The following is a 15,857-nucleotide window of genomic DNA, read 5'->3' on the forward strand; positions in this document are numbered from 1 at the left end:
ACACAATGATGATTCAAAATATTAAGGGCTGATTTAGACGGCGCACGAACTCGTATACGATTTTAGTTACATTGCCGACCATTGAGGTTACAACAATTCAGCCGACCGATCAAATAACGCAATGTAATGAAACTCGCATACGAGTTCTCGCGTCGTCTAAATGAGCCCTAATCGAGAAACTCGCTTGTCCACAGATAGACCCGAACACAGCGTTCCTGCGAGCGGCGCGCGCCGGGCAACTCGAGACCGTGGTCGACCTTCTCGACTCGGGGGCGGTCAAAGACATCAACACTAGCAATTCGGTAAGTTAAACAAAAAAAACCGGCCAAGCGCGAGTCGCACTCGCGTTCCAAGGGTTCCGTCCATTAAGTCCGACTCACGCTTGACTGCACATTTCTAATAAGATACAGGCAAGTCCTAGTGTAGGAACCAGCTCTGTATGATCATGTGGAATATGTTGTGTAACAAATAAATAATCTTAATAGGTTTTCCTGTCATCTATAGATAAAGAACTATTTTGAGTATTTTTTTTAAATTTTAGATCCAGTAGTTTCGGAGACAAAGGGTGGGGGGGGGGGAGAATGGTCGGATAGACAGACAGACGCACGAGTGATCGTATAATATAAGGGTTCCATTTTTTCCTTTTGAGGATATTATAGTACTGCTATTTATGCTGTAGTGTTGTGTTCCTGACGGTATATAATAGTTAGGGAGGCGAATAGGGGAATTTTCGGCAATACTCGAGCGTGGCAGTTTAAGATATGAGAGATACCTTAGACCTAATAGAACAACCTTGTAAAGTATTTAGCTCTATATGTAGTGACGCGCGCCTAGGATAGACGATCAGATTAGTAAAAAAAAATGGATAGTCTGAAATACTCGAGCGCGTCAGATTAAGATATTGGGGGTTGATTTTAGTGTTTAAAGACTAAATTTAACTAATCTGACGATAAGTCCTTAACGCCGCCGAGTTATAGGGTCGCGAACTTGTAAAAAAAAAAACTTTAATCCGGCATCGAGCGCGATTTTTTTATTTTTTATTTTGAAGAATATAATCTAAAACTTACTAAAAATACAAAATCTGCCGGTTTCCGCATGACCGGAAGTGTGGAGGAGCCATTTCGTCTTCCTAAGAACGCGTTGCGGCATATAAGTCGCGAAAGATACATTTTACAAAAAAAAAGTTTAAATAAACAAAAAAGGTAATTTTATTTTACACAAAAAAAGGTCTCTTTTCATTTTTGTCCAAATAAAAAGCGCGGCCACGGAATTTTTTGAACCAAAAAACCTTTTTCGGTCAGATTAAGAGAACCCACCAACATTTTTGTCAGATTAAAAAAAATATGCTTTCAGGACACCGAGATAAACCTCCCCTATGAAAATCTGACGCGCTCGAGTATTTCAAAAAAACTTTTTTTTTTTGCATTTTCAAAAATTCATCGTAACTTATCGTCACGCCGAAATCGTCAGTTTTTTTAAAGGAAGCTTCCTTGGGGCCTACTTAACACCCCTTCCGAAAATCTGACGCGCTCGAGTAAATTTTTTTTTTTTGCATTTTTGACTACTTTATATGCCTACCCCCACCACGCAAACCGGCAGATTAGTATACCGTTGTTATCAGAGGCACTCGGGGCATACGTAGTATGAATATCTGACGCGCTCGAGAATGCCCAAGTAACTGTTTTTTTTAACATTTTTGAAAAACCGTACACGCCAAACCCACCGCTAAAATGGTTTTTGCCATACGAGCTTTTCTTTTCGAAATTATTTTATCTTTCGATTTTGATAGGTCTCGACGGCGCCGTTGAATTACGCCATTTAGCTACCTCGCCTCCCTAACTATAAGTATCGTCTGGGGAGCTACAGTAAAAGATTTAAGGTGAATTGAAGCTAAAGCTACTATAGTACTCTAACAGGCCTGCAAATTACCTATGTATTTTGGCCATAAATAATACCCATTCTAGATCAAAGCCGATTGAAACATATCTTCAGTCATTCCCTCAATATGTACTGAGTAGGTATTTGTGATATCATGTGCAGGTTGAAGACCATATTCCTCCATAGACATAAAGTATCTATCTGTTTTCATTTTTCAAAAAATACATGAATATCAGTCAATTAAGACGTAGATGACGTCAATATTTTCCTTATATGCACCATTTAATACCAATTTTAAACCGTATTCCGTTGCAATAAAATACATAAATGATCACCTCACCTCAGCTTTCCCACTTTCTGAACAAGTCTTGTGTACATTGAAATAAAGTTGGCAATTGATTGAGATTAGTTTCTTGGTTGCGTACCGTCTGGGGAGCATATAGTAACTGATTTAAGGTTAATTGAAGTTGAAGCCTTGTTTACCTGTTTGTTTGTTTGTTCAGTGGATGAAAACTAAAGGGGATTGCTTGTTTTTACCAATGTTATACCTATAGTGAAAGATGTGTTGGTTTGGGTTATACAGTGACATTTAGGTACTATTTGAAAACTAGGGTAGCTGGGTTATTCTCGACGAGTTTAAAATGAAATCATCTTTAATAATGATTTTTCTTTACACTGCTGACAATTAAATTCACTATTCTTCAATCAACACATTACAATACCAAGTAGAAGAAGAATTATCGTCAGTTCCTCATTAGATTTTTATAATTTATCACTGCCAAATACATTTTTTTTAAACAAAGATGAAATTTTAAAAACTATTTCGCTGAAATAGTTTTATTCTAGTTGAAATGCTCTATGGTAACTGCATATAAACATGAATTAAATCGAAGTAAATGCAATTCTTGTCATCCGGAACTTCCTCCCGTCGTTGGGGCGTATTCCGTCGTGCCGTCCCGGACAAATTCAATGTCCGACGTGCCGATGCCGACCAGACGTCGAACAAAAACTTGCGTTCCGATCACAAATAGAATCACGGATTTACTAGGACATTTATGAAAATTTAAAAGTTTATAAAGTGAATTTGAAAGTCTATGACTGTAGAGATTTGTATTGAAAAATCTACGTTTATTTCTGTGGGTATAGGCACTTGTTTAATTGTTTATTTGTAAAAGAAAAAACTTTTGCAGGCTCACAGGTTGATCCCAAAAAGCTCAATAAAGCTCGTGTTGTGTGAACAACCGTTCGCAAAAGTAAATAGAGCGTTATGATACTTATGACAGCAGCACTACGGCACCGTTACTATCCGGCAATGAAATGTGTTCTGACATATTGCTCCTAAAAAGGGTACGGACAGATTTGGGGCGACGTGAACCATAAATTTCACACTTCGCGAGTTTACTCACATTGCAACTGATAGCCGCCAAGGAGCGAAATATATCATGGCAGTGACATCGACACGATTTCTACTGTCTTAAACAAGAAATAGGCTTATGCACGGTCAAGAAATTTGATTTGCATGCCACAGTGACAATAATATGAGATCACTAGCTGCTTTAATATTGCCAGTTGCCACTGTGGCTCAAGGAGCAAATTTGACTGTAATCTTTTGATTAAGGCCCACTTGCACCATCCCACTAACCGTTAACCTGGTGTCAAATTGTACTGGTAACCATGGTAACTCCAGACTTAACCGGTTAACCCCGGGTTAGTGGAATGGTGCAAGTGTTTAGAAACAGTTTTCCGGCCCAACCCTCTCATGTCAGTAAACAAAAATGTTCCAGGGTCAGAAACAGGTGGCAAAGCGGCTAGGGGTATCATTGCCCACCTTGGCACTCGTGCGATAATTATCCCAAAAAGTTGCATATACTTTGCACAGCGGGGCATCATCTTCACTAGGGTTGTAAAAAAACGGTTTTTTTTCTGACGAAAAAAAAACATGAAAAAAAACCGTAAAAAAAAACGTTTTTTTTTTCTGGAGTAGGTACGTTTTTTTTTTCAAAAGTATGAAAACTCAAAATTTGCAAGGCAGTTAATACTTTTATACGGTTGTTTTACTTGTTTTAGACTTTATGTTAACCTTTAAACCAATTTAATTTAACAACTTTGATTAATAACAACATAAATGAAATCTGTAGTGGTACCTAGTTATCGCAATTTACTGTTGGCAACATCAACGTAATCAACATAAATAAATCACGAAAAACCGTTATTGTGGCATATTTTTGTTCATCTGAAAAAAAACCTAATTTAGAAAAAAAAACCATGGTGCCAGGTTTTTTTTCTTGTTTATTTTCATAAATTTGAAAAAAAAAACATTTAGTTTTTTTTCTATTTGCAACCCTAATCTTCACTCTATTGAGTGCCGCTGGCCGTATCTACGATATGAGTCAAAGTTGTGGACAAAATATTTTTCATACATTAGATTTGTATTTAATTATATTAATAACTAGTAAAGGTTAAATAAACAACAATGATGGTCCCTTGGTAACCGCGGTACCTAGTCACCTATTACCGCCTCCCCTGTGTGTCGACCTTGATGCGTAAACGGATCGTTATGCGCAGTTGCAATGAATACATTATGGGTAATGGGTTTGTAGCACTTACTGTTATAAATACAATGTACATATAAAAATATGTAGGTCATACCACAACTATAGGAATGACCTTAGAATCGCGAATAAAAATATTTTCTCCCATATTAAATCAGTAGAATGAAGCAGCCATTTTTAGCGGTATATCGAAGCATGAAGTTGTACGCCGTTATACGTATTTTTTCGAAGATTTGCAGTTTCATTCTCTGTTATAATGGTCAAAATATGCCGTGACAAATAATTATCGGATTTAAACACCGCAATAAAGTTGTTATACATGAAATAGGCAGCTCGTGGAATGCTTCATATAGGTATGTATTTTAATCGTAGGTATATTTCTTCAATAACTGCCTAATTTCACTTGCCTTTAATTTAATTTGACTTGGCCGTAATGCTGAGGGTTACGCAGATTTTCAGGTCACGTTATCTGACGACAGCTCCAGGTGTACTTGATGACTAAAATCTCGTAAAATCGTCCCGTGGGCACAGAATTCGCCTTTATTAAATATCCATTTCTTTCTGACCTGTATGAGAACAGGCTCGTATGAGAGAGACAAGAATTTATCCGTTTATTTTATATGAGAAGCCCGGAATAATAAATATCTTGACTCAAATCGAACGAAATGTAGACACGACCGCGCTCTATGATTTATTTACTAAACTGAGAAGATCTTAAAAATTACTCTGATGTGGAGTGCCGTCGAAACGTACATCATTCCTCATCAACTTTACTTATACGGACCATCGGTGGACCTTTGCTAAATGAGAAGGAAATATCCAAAATTTAATAGGGAAGATGACTTTTCTCTACCACAAGACCATAGGGTAATATGGAGCGGAAATTTTAGTAGAGTTACTTATATAAAATAGTTGTAATGTACTTATACCTATAGCAAGCCTTACGACACAGATTATATAATAGTTCTTCTTACGATCTTATTTTGCATGTATAACCAGCCTTAAAATTTAAAGTTTAATGTTTCATTATTGATTTCCTCATTTTCCTGTTGACCGCGAACGCTGTAAAGAGTTCAAAACTTCTGAATGTATTTCAAATTACACACGTATAATCCGTTTACATAGTTTTATTTCATGAATTACTAACGCGGTAACAGAAGAACATTTTTTGCAGTAAATTCTCAGTTAACGGAAGATAGTACGTGGATATAACCAGCCATCTCGGTTTCCGTAACGTTAAAGTAATAGTCCCTCGAGACACAACATACTCTTCGTACGGCTGGAAACTTCAGTGTCCCAATGGTACCTATAGCAATCATTGGAATATATGCAGCTCAAAGTGCACTTTGGAAGGAAGTCAAGGAAAGCAAAGTGTTTGGTTTGGCTATATTTGAGTTGCTTTGAGGTAGAAGTTAAAGACATTGTAGCACACAGAGACATCAGTAAATATGGAATTATATAATTGTGACTTGTTTGATAGCTTCGACATGTTTATAAATAAACCTTAACTAGTTTGTAGAAAGGGTAGAATTAAGAACGGAACTGGGAAATTACGTTAAACTTAAACGCTTCTATTGATGTCTTATATTACGTAGAACTCCTGGCTTTCACATGCATGATCACAGGTTTGAAGTCTGATTATCCCTTTATCTATTAAATCCTTTACTAGTTGAAGAAATCCCGGTGACAGTAAGGGTTTAAGGGTATTTAGAATCTCCGATCCTAGAAGCTGATTTGATCAGTTGGTATTGATGGTAGTTTATCATTTTAAACATCATTCATTACTGACTGAATAACCGCGAGGATGCCTAAATGACGCCTAACTTGAAACGCAGATTTGTAGGCCCTAGAGAACGACTAAGTGAAATTATCCCCGACTTACCCGAAATAATTATTTTTAACGCCACGACTCAAAGTGCCAGAATATGCTGTAAGTAAGTGTGTGTGTTGATTAAAGAATATAAAAAACTTTGCGTACCTACTCATTTTGGTTCATTTAGTTTATTTGTATTAAGCTCCCGGCGGTCTGAAGTTACAGTAGGTAACTAGGTACAATGCGTGGGAATACCGTAGCCATGTTAACATGACATTGTCCTATTATTGCCTTTGTGCCCCGTTATTTAGGTCACTGGGGCTTTCAATATAATATAATGCTTCCTATTTGAAGATACATATAAGAGTAAAACGTGGCTTGTTCATTTCGGTTTATAACTTCGACAAGATCAAAAATGTATGTACTCGTAATTATCCTAACAATTTTAAGGGTTCTACAAAGAAACCGTTTCATTAACGCTCGCAACTCAAGCGGTATTTCAAGGTCTCGTCTTAACTGCTTCTATTGACAAGAGACTACCGAGTATATTACAAAATGTGTTTTTTTTTAAGTGAACACTTCTTTAGCGGCGCTGTGCACTTTTTGAGGTGGGGAAAAAATGTTAAACTCGCGACAGATCACGTGACCGTAAGACGGACACGTGACCTGATCGAAAAACTGTTACTTCAATGTCATTGAGTTTTTCTTTATTGATTTAAATGCCATTTACTGAGTTTCCCTCTTAACTGGTATTAATATAACTCGAGTACTAACAGTGATGTGCTTAGGGGTTTCAAGTAATGCGATGAAATAACGCTAGATGGCGTTAACCTCAATTATACATAGTGCTGCAGACATTTTGCACTAGTCATTGAGTTTTCACTTCTGCCGGCACTCCCTGAGTGCAACCCGTTGTTTTTTTAAATGGCCACTGATCTGCAGTGATCACGAACTTTTCCAATTGTACATTACTACTCTGGCTGTTACACGAAATCTCACTATCTTTTACGAGGACTGACTGACATTACTTTTTTACCAAATAAGAAACTTTTCAAGATCTGATCTAGGATCCCTATTCTAGGCAATGACTATTTGGCGGATCGCATTTCAGGCATTATTATTGTTTACCTAACCCCATTTTGTAACAGCCCATGCGTATAGTCTGATTTATCTGGCAGTATTATTGTGGTATGATGGCGCTGACATCATCTGATAAGCCGCTTCCACCGGTGCATCCCGTCAGGTGCGAATGGTGCGATCACTGTGAAAATACAATCGGTGTTACGTCACTATTAGGTACAATCGTTGAAGTTAGCCATTCGTCAGCCTTATTGCAACTGAATAAAGTCTAGTTAAGGTCACTTAGGTGTATCGCTAAGTACATGGCCAGTACAAGCTTTTCACACGATACTTAAGTTTTGTATGCAACTGTAAAATCTATAATCGTTGGCTAACAAAAAACAAAACTGATAAATTCTGAAATAATTGTGGCTAGAAGATAATAGAATGCTGTTGAAAGAAAAAGTGTCAATATGTGTAGGTATAAGACATTTGAACGTGTGAAACGTTTAGTTTTGCCATCTAAGAAAGAAGAAATAGTTATTTACAGTACATATGAGGCTACTTTTCCGCACTAGTGCGTAAAATAGCACTTTTCGTGCGTATGTCGAAACTTTAAAGTGCCATATGTACTGTAAAACGTTGTTCGATACACGTGCGAATAGGTAATTCGCAACTCGTGTCGATTTAAAACACTCCCTTCGGTCGTGTTTTAATTTATCGCCACTCGTTTCGAATTTCCTCTTTTTCGCACTTGTATCGAAAATAACTATTGTTTTACAAGGGGGCAAAGTTGTTGTTTAACCGCTCATGCTAATATTAAAACCCGAGAAAGCGAAAAATTCCAAAATTTCCAAATTGGTTCGAAAAATGGAATCTTGAGCGTTGCGAGGGTTTCAAAGCACGAGGGATAAACAAAATTTTCCCCCGAGTGAACCACAAAATTTTTCACCATACCAACCCGAAGGAAACATTAAATGTAATATCAAAACAACATCAAACCAAATCAAATCCAAATGAATGTTATTAAATATATTTATCATCCAATATCATCATTAAAAAGTCAATTCTACCAGCAAACATAAGAAAACAACTCAAAATTAGCATTTGATTACTTTGCCTGACATGTGAATAAAATGCAACTTTGCTATCAGTTTTTGAAGTGCAAAGTAAGCCTTTCCGAGCTGGTGTGGTGAAAATTCGTTTATAAATGTTCCACGAATATGTTTTTTTAAGCTGTATAAATATTACTGGCGTTGCTAGATCATAAAACTTAAAATGCCGCCAATGTCACATAAAGACAATACAAAAAACAATGCGTATGCAATATGTATGCATACAGGCTGGGGTGCCTAGCCAAGATGACAACAACAAACGTCAAATGAACAGCAAAACTATCGGGATGACAGATGCTACCAAAAATTACGTGACTTCCATACCTACATTATGTTTCGGTTGGCGTTTTCTTTCAACGATTTTCATCTTGGCTAGGCCCCCTGAGGAGATAGCAAAGGTCGCCATCGTCTAATACGAAATAGAGAACATAGAATAGTAAAGAAATAGATGCTACATTTTATTTATTCTCACAACGCCGCTTAAGTAGGGACACGGCGTAATCGGAAAACAATACAAATACTTCGGCCTTCTGCAGGTCATCGTTTCGAGAACCGTTTCGCAAGACTGCGAATTTCGTTTATAGTGACTTCGCACTTTGATTCCTTCAATCGTTCGGAGATTTCCACTTAACTACTTTGCAATTCCAATTCACAATAAGTAGAGTCTGTGCGGAAAGAGAAGCGTCGTGAAATGTATCGGATCCAATACATTCTAGGTATGTAACTAGCTTGTGATGATTGTGATAGCTATATATGCATTTTTATTTATCTATCAATCTCTATTGGGATAATTATAATTAAAACAATTTGTTATTGCCCTACACAGGGCACTCGGCATACCGCCACTCGCCAGGCGCCATGACAGTTTTCCAGTGTTGCCAATGTATCTGTTACATTTATTTGGACACCACAATGATCATCTTTCTTAACGGTTCAAAAGTAGATTACTTATGTATAACCTAACGCAATACAATACTTAAATATATAGAAACCACCCATGACTCATAAACAAATATCCGTGTTCCTCACACAAAATAAATGCCATTACCTGAATAAATCCAGACCATTGGCTTCATAGGCAGAGTGATTACCGAATGGGCCAGAAAGGCCGTCTCAATTGATAATGAAAATCTATCTAAATAAATTTACAACATCTAATTCACTCCAAAACACAGTTCTAGGTTAAACTTTGGTGGATTCGTATAAAGCAATGTTTCTCGCTACCACTTAGACACATTATTATAGTGTGAAATTATCTCCAGTATAAACCGCAGAACGTTGAACTTGTTTTTCACGCAGTTAGAGAAATAAATACGTGTCAGTTACTCGAATTAGTCTAACCGTCGGTTTAGCACCACATTAGTCATTTATTAACTCTTATGTCATGGAATTAAGGTTTATTTTGCCTTAATTCGCTGGAATCATTGGAGTACTTTATGCGAGTAACGCTGCATTTATCGTGGCAAGTGTAATCTATGAGTCGCATTAAGAAGGGTAACGGTGCATTTTAAATTGGGTTACTTGTACTTGTAATATTACGCGGTACAGTAAGCTTCACAGCTAATTTCGGTGATTTTAATAGCTGTTGTATGAACATGCAGGATTTCTTGAGGCAATTTCTGTTACTTTAAACAGGTTATTAAGTGGGACTTTTTTAAAATAGACGTTTATTGTCAGTGAAATTGAGATAAAAGGTAAAAAAAACCCGCCCGACGGCTATATCTTTTGTTGCCTTCTAATTTCCTGGCTTTACGCCCCATCTTAAGAAATATAGCTAGAGGGGCCAAACATCTCCATATCGTATATATAATATCTTGAGCCTATCACACAAGATTAAATGCGTGGACGGAATTTACTCGAGGGACTAATCATTTCCGTGCTAGTAGCCAAACTAAGCCTCTTAAGGATTCATTAACTCAGGGGAGTCGGAAGGCATATCACTTACAGGAAGCCTAAGTGTTAGAAGCATTTGAAACTCCTTGCAAGGCATCATTCTGCTTAAAATTATTCTTGCATGATAGGTTTCAAATTTCTTGCTTAGTGCCAACGAAACTAATGCGTTGCCAACCTTTAAAATGCAATGATAATGTAACGATAGCACAGCACATTTAGGATTGTAGCTAAGTGAGACATAGACATTTGGTTAAGAGCATTTTTCTGACCACCCCTCCCTGGTAGACTTAAGAACGTAAGTCATTTTTCTGCAATAATTGTAGAGTTCATAAAAAATATTTCTAATGACTAATTTCTTTTATTCAAACGTCTTACAAGTTAGTCCATACCTACGCATCTTCAATACATAAATCACAGCGTTTGTAAGAGCCTACAAATCCACAGGATTGTTGCCATCAGTTTGGCACTGACATAAACGCCATCGAGAACGTAATTTACTTTCTATACATCTCGCTCGTACTCGCATATTAGTTTAGTGCGAACGAGATGTATAGAAAGTAAATTACGTTCTCGATAGCGTATATGTCAGTTTTGACACTCTCAGTGACTCATGGTACGGGCCCAGGATGCTTGTTGCCATGCCACGCTTGTAAAACTACGTGACGTCATAGGAAAACAGGCGGCGACATTCAGAAACTTAACTCCATAAATATACCCAAGCAGGGGAATCGCGGAGCACTAATATTTTACCATAATGTAATTTATAGAGACAAGGTAAGTTAGTTCTTTATTTATAGCCCAGCCAGTTAAAAGAAAAGGAAAAATACTTCAAGATCCGAAAGCAATTTGCGAATCCCGCCATCTTTGCCCAAGATTCTCGGGAATGAAAAGAATGAATGGACTGAGAATGATGGCGATCCATGGCCCCATTCACTCACGTGCTCACTTCAGAAAGATCCCGGGTTCTATTTGCTTGGCCTAGTTATAAAACTAGTCTTTGCTTCACTTTTGCGGTAAACTTTGGGATAATAACATTATGATGGCTCGCGTGTGTAAGACGGCAACTTGAATGTATTTGCCCAAGTATTCATGGTATATTCAGAGCCAAATTTGGCCAAATATGGCTATAATGTATCACTATTACAAACGTCATTTGGTCATTTTATCAAAGGAACAAAATTGACATACATCGACATCTCAACAGTAAAGGCTTCGTCACACAGGCGCGTTATCAGGGCGGCGCGTGAGCGGGGCGCGCCGCTTTTACATATAAAACGCTCACGCCCCGCTCACGCGCCGCCCGGAAAACGCGCCTGTGTGACGAAGCCTTAATGCAGCACCTTTAGAGTCTAAATACGTGTTTTGTCCTCCTAGCGTTGCCCAGGCTTAAGCTCGGCGATCTAATCTTAAGAATAGGCGCAAGCTAGTTTATACGAAAGTAAGTGTCACTGACCTTATTGGTTCCGCACGATGTTTCTTCTATCCGAAGGCCTTGTCTAAAAGTCTGTGTTTTTTAACCATCCTCGGTCATAGATAACACTTTAATAAAATCTCCATTTGTTTACCTCTCTCGACATCAATTTAGTTTTTGTGTGTGACTACGAATAATGGCAATATTCAATCTAATACCAATGGCGGGCGGCCTCGAATGCGTTCCGCTCGGATGCGAATTCATTAGGATCCTTTTACACTCGTGCTGTACTAGCCGGTATTAGTTACATTGCGTATATTATTTGCTTATATAAATAACTACTTATAGCTGTAGAAGTCAGGCGTTTTCTGTTCATGATATCGATATTTGATAAAGTTTTAACTCTACTTCGGTTTTTAAAAAATTATAACATTATTTAAAAAATCTGCTCATTCAAAGTCAGTTAAAAATTTAGCATGTGTGATCCTGATCTGTGTCATAAAATCGAATCCAGTGAGGCCTCCTTTAATAATATCGGCTGAGTAGTTTTGATTAAAACACGACTAAAAGAAGACTAAAAGATGCTTAAGTACATACAGTCAGGAAAAAATAACAATATAAAAAAAAACACCGCAGTAACTTTTATACCAATAAAATAAACCCCAATTACTTATCACTCAATTTAATTAAATATCGAAAAGAAAAATACTTCAATAATTCCACATATTTTCTGAATTTCAACAAGGTTTGTATAAATACTGCTTCTATATATTTGTTACAAAAACAGAGGCCGAGTTAAATCCAGTGTCGTTTGCTCTGACTCTGTGTTGGGTTTATTAATTGCTGACCCCTGGAAGTGTCGTGTTTAGAGGGACAAACAAATTAACTCTACCTTACTTAGGTACTTATTTCAGTCTACATATAGTCTAACTGAGTCACGAAACGAAACGCTATCATTTCCATACATTAAAAAATTACGTTTATCTTAGCGTTTCGTTTTGTTTTGTTCAAACGATTGCCATCTTGGCTAGGCCCCTTGGAGTTGCAACTGTTGCAAGTGTCCATACGTTTGGTTGGCCGCTTACCATCAGGCCGATCGTAGGTGCGCTTGTTTGCTACCGTCGTGGTTCAAAAAACAGTAGAACAGTTAGGTACCTATTGTATTGTAAGTACCTATTCTATAAAAAGTATCCAGTCTCGTCTCGAAGTATTTATAACTGTTAAGTATTCCAATGAACAAAGGTAGGTAAATAATTCTTATTAGTGGTATTGCGAAGATATGATCATTAGTAGACTATTTTAATGAAACATTATTCCACCTGCGATTTCTTCCCGCGGTAAGCAGCTTGAAAAATGTGCAGTATAACGGCAGCTTAGCATACGATAACAGAGGAATCACTTGTAAAAAATAACGCACGTCATATGTGACAGTTTTGAGAAGCGCTGGTGGCCTAGCGGTAAGAGCGTGCGACTTGGACTAATCCCAAAACGGGCTAGTTTACCCTCTGGGTTGGAAGGTCAGACGGCAGTCGCTCTCGTAAAAACTAGTGCCCACGCCAATTACTGGGATTAGTTGCCAAGCGGACCCCAGGCTCCCATGAGCCGTGGCAAAATGCCGGGACAACGCGAGGAAAATGATATGTGACAGTTTTAATTTTAAGCATAACTTCATGCATATAATAATTATAACAAAATATTATATAATTTAGTTTTCACCTCAGCAGCTCGAACAAGGGTACTTTGCTACTTAAAAACAGTGAGCAAAATCGCATTTTGCTCACTGAGTGAGACAAAATGAGCAAAATGCAATTTTGCTCACTCAGTGAGCAAAATGCGATTTTGCTCACTGTTTTTAAGTAGCAAAGTACCCTTGTTCGAGCTGCTGAGGTGAAATAGTTATTTGTACAACAAGAGATCAAAGTTTGATATTTCTTCGAGTGCTTATTTTGAGTCCCGTGTAAGCGAAAGATTCTATACTAGATTCACGAGCGTAGCGAGTGAATCTAATTTAGAATCTTGAGCGTAGTAAGGGACTCAAAAGCGCACGAGATGTAAATAACTTTGATCTCGTGTAGTTCACAAAACTTTTCACCTCAGCAGTGAGAACATATTAGAGAACCCGAAAAATGTATTCCTTCTTCATCACTTATCTCTATTCACTCATGTTTTCTTAAGATATACCAACAATTAAGTTTTCACCTCAGCTGCTGAGGTGAAAAGTTTTGTGAACTACACGAGATCAAAGTTATTTCCATCTCGTGCGCTTTTGAGTCCCTTACTACGCTCAAGATTCTAAATTAGATTCACTCGCTACGCTCGTGAATCTAGTATAGAATCTTTCGCTTGCACGGGACTCAAAATAAGCACTCGAAGAAATATCAAACTTTGATCTCTTGTTGTACAAATAACTATTGCCTTTAGTTTCGTTAGTTTTCTTTATTTTGCTAATAGTAGTGCTTGCCCGAAGACGTATGTTTTAAATGTTAATTTCTGATAACATATTATGACACTGCTGATTCACCAAAAAATAAAATAATCTCGATGACTCCTATACATATATCTGACTATTATCTATTTTATAATGACAGCGGATGCGGAGCATTGGACAGTAGAACATTTAATAAGTCAACAATCCAATCCCTTTAAGGTGCCTTTAAGGACAAACTGTTAACAACAATAACGTACGAGTATATAAACATTATCATGCATTAGACCCGAGAACATTCACGATTCGACTGTATTGCTTTGATCATAGGAAAATGACCTATTGTATTTTTAATAAATTATCACGTTGATAGAGGTACTACTTTTTTACAATAACAAAGCGGTTTTTTGTGTACCATAACGTTTTACTGTCAACGCTATTCTGTGCTATTAAACCATTTCTCTAACTAGATCAGATAGAAGCCGTATAATTTCCATCTGTTTGTGCGACCATTTGCCTATCAGTGCAGGCGAACTTGGTATTTGCATACCTTTGTTTAAATGCCAGAAATGTCTCACAATATTCTCATAATGCCTTAGAGAGGTTTTCTTTTTTTCCTTTGCTATTCAGCGTAAACCACCCACGCAACGTTACGCATGTAATATACTAGACACTTATTGGTTTGGTACCCAAGTGGGGTTATCGAGATGATGGAGGTATCAATAATTGAAGGACTGCTGAGTTTATTTATTGGTCATCGAAGACTACATACCTAGATAGTACATTATATACCTAGGCAGGTGAATTCGTGAATGCTCCAGATCGCAGGTGTTTGTGGCCCGAACCGAAGGTGAGGGCCATAAATATGCGATCTGGGGCTTTACGAATTACCGCCCGTGGTTTGTCTAAAGTTTTACGTCTTGCCTTGGCCAGGAAGTGAGATTTTCCCACTTACGGGCAAATCTATTGTAGTGCAGCAAAAATTTGACGTGACGTTTTTCTTCCACCTGGGACTCGGTCCTTTAAGGATGGAAAGAGGCTCAATCGAGCTGAGTTTTCATTCAAAAATGTATTAGCACGTAATAATGATAATGCTGTAATGATAATCTTAATACTAAACTTAAAAATCCCTCAATCGAAATATTTAAAACGGTCCGATAACTGAGTGAGATTTATTTACATATATAAACAAACACCTAGAGTCTGTGCGGAAAGAGAAGAGTCGTGGAATGTATGCGGCCCAATACATTCCATGACTCTTCTCTTTCCGCACAGACTCTTTTGCATTTGTAATCAAACATGATTCTGTTTTGATCCAGAATGGCCTGAACGCGCTACACTTGGCAGCTAAAGATGGCCACATCGCAGTGGTCGAGGAGCTCCTCAAGCGAGGGGCCATCGTGGACGCAGCTACAAAGAAAGGTAAAACTTCTTCTTGTCCAACCCATGTTCCCAGTTTATCTGGGGTCAGGTCTCCCTGTACATTTGCGCCAGAGAACTCTATTCTGGGTTGTCTGAGTAGTAAGGTTGTCCTGGTCCATCTCTTTCTTAATGTTATTCCACCAGAAAGAAAGGTAATCCTAACCTAATCTAATTCTATTAATGCCTTTCCGGCTGCATTCTGAAGGAGCCCGGGGTCCGCTTGGCACTTAATGCACCCTAAATAAATATTTGGTATAAATAATTGGCGCAAGCAAACCTGACCTTCCTA

General features: G+C 37.7%; 1 protein-coding gene across 1 annotated transcript in view; it reads left to right on the forward strand.

The window, feature by feature from the left end:
- Nucleotides 1-15,857, forward strand: part of LOC134658316 (uncharacterized) — a 222,894-nt gene that overhangs the window by 102,258 nt on the left and 104,779 nt on the right. Inside the window, exons 2-3 of the mRNA XM_063513947.1 lie at nucleotides 195-302; nucleotides 15,466-15,568. Of these exons, the coding sequence (XP_063370017.1) occupies nucleotides 195-302; nucleotides 15,466-15,568 (211 nt within the window). The remainder of the gene's footprint in view (nucleotides 1-194; nucleotides 303-15,465; nucleotides 15,569-15,857) is intronic.

This window comes from Cydia amplana, chromosome 22 (genome assembly GCF_948474715.1).
Source record: "Cydia amplana chromosome 22, ilCydAmpl1.1, whole genome shotgun sequence".
Taxonomy (NCBI): Eukaryota; Metazoa; Arthropoda; class Insecta; order Lepidoptera; family Tortricidae; genus Cydia; species Cydia amplana.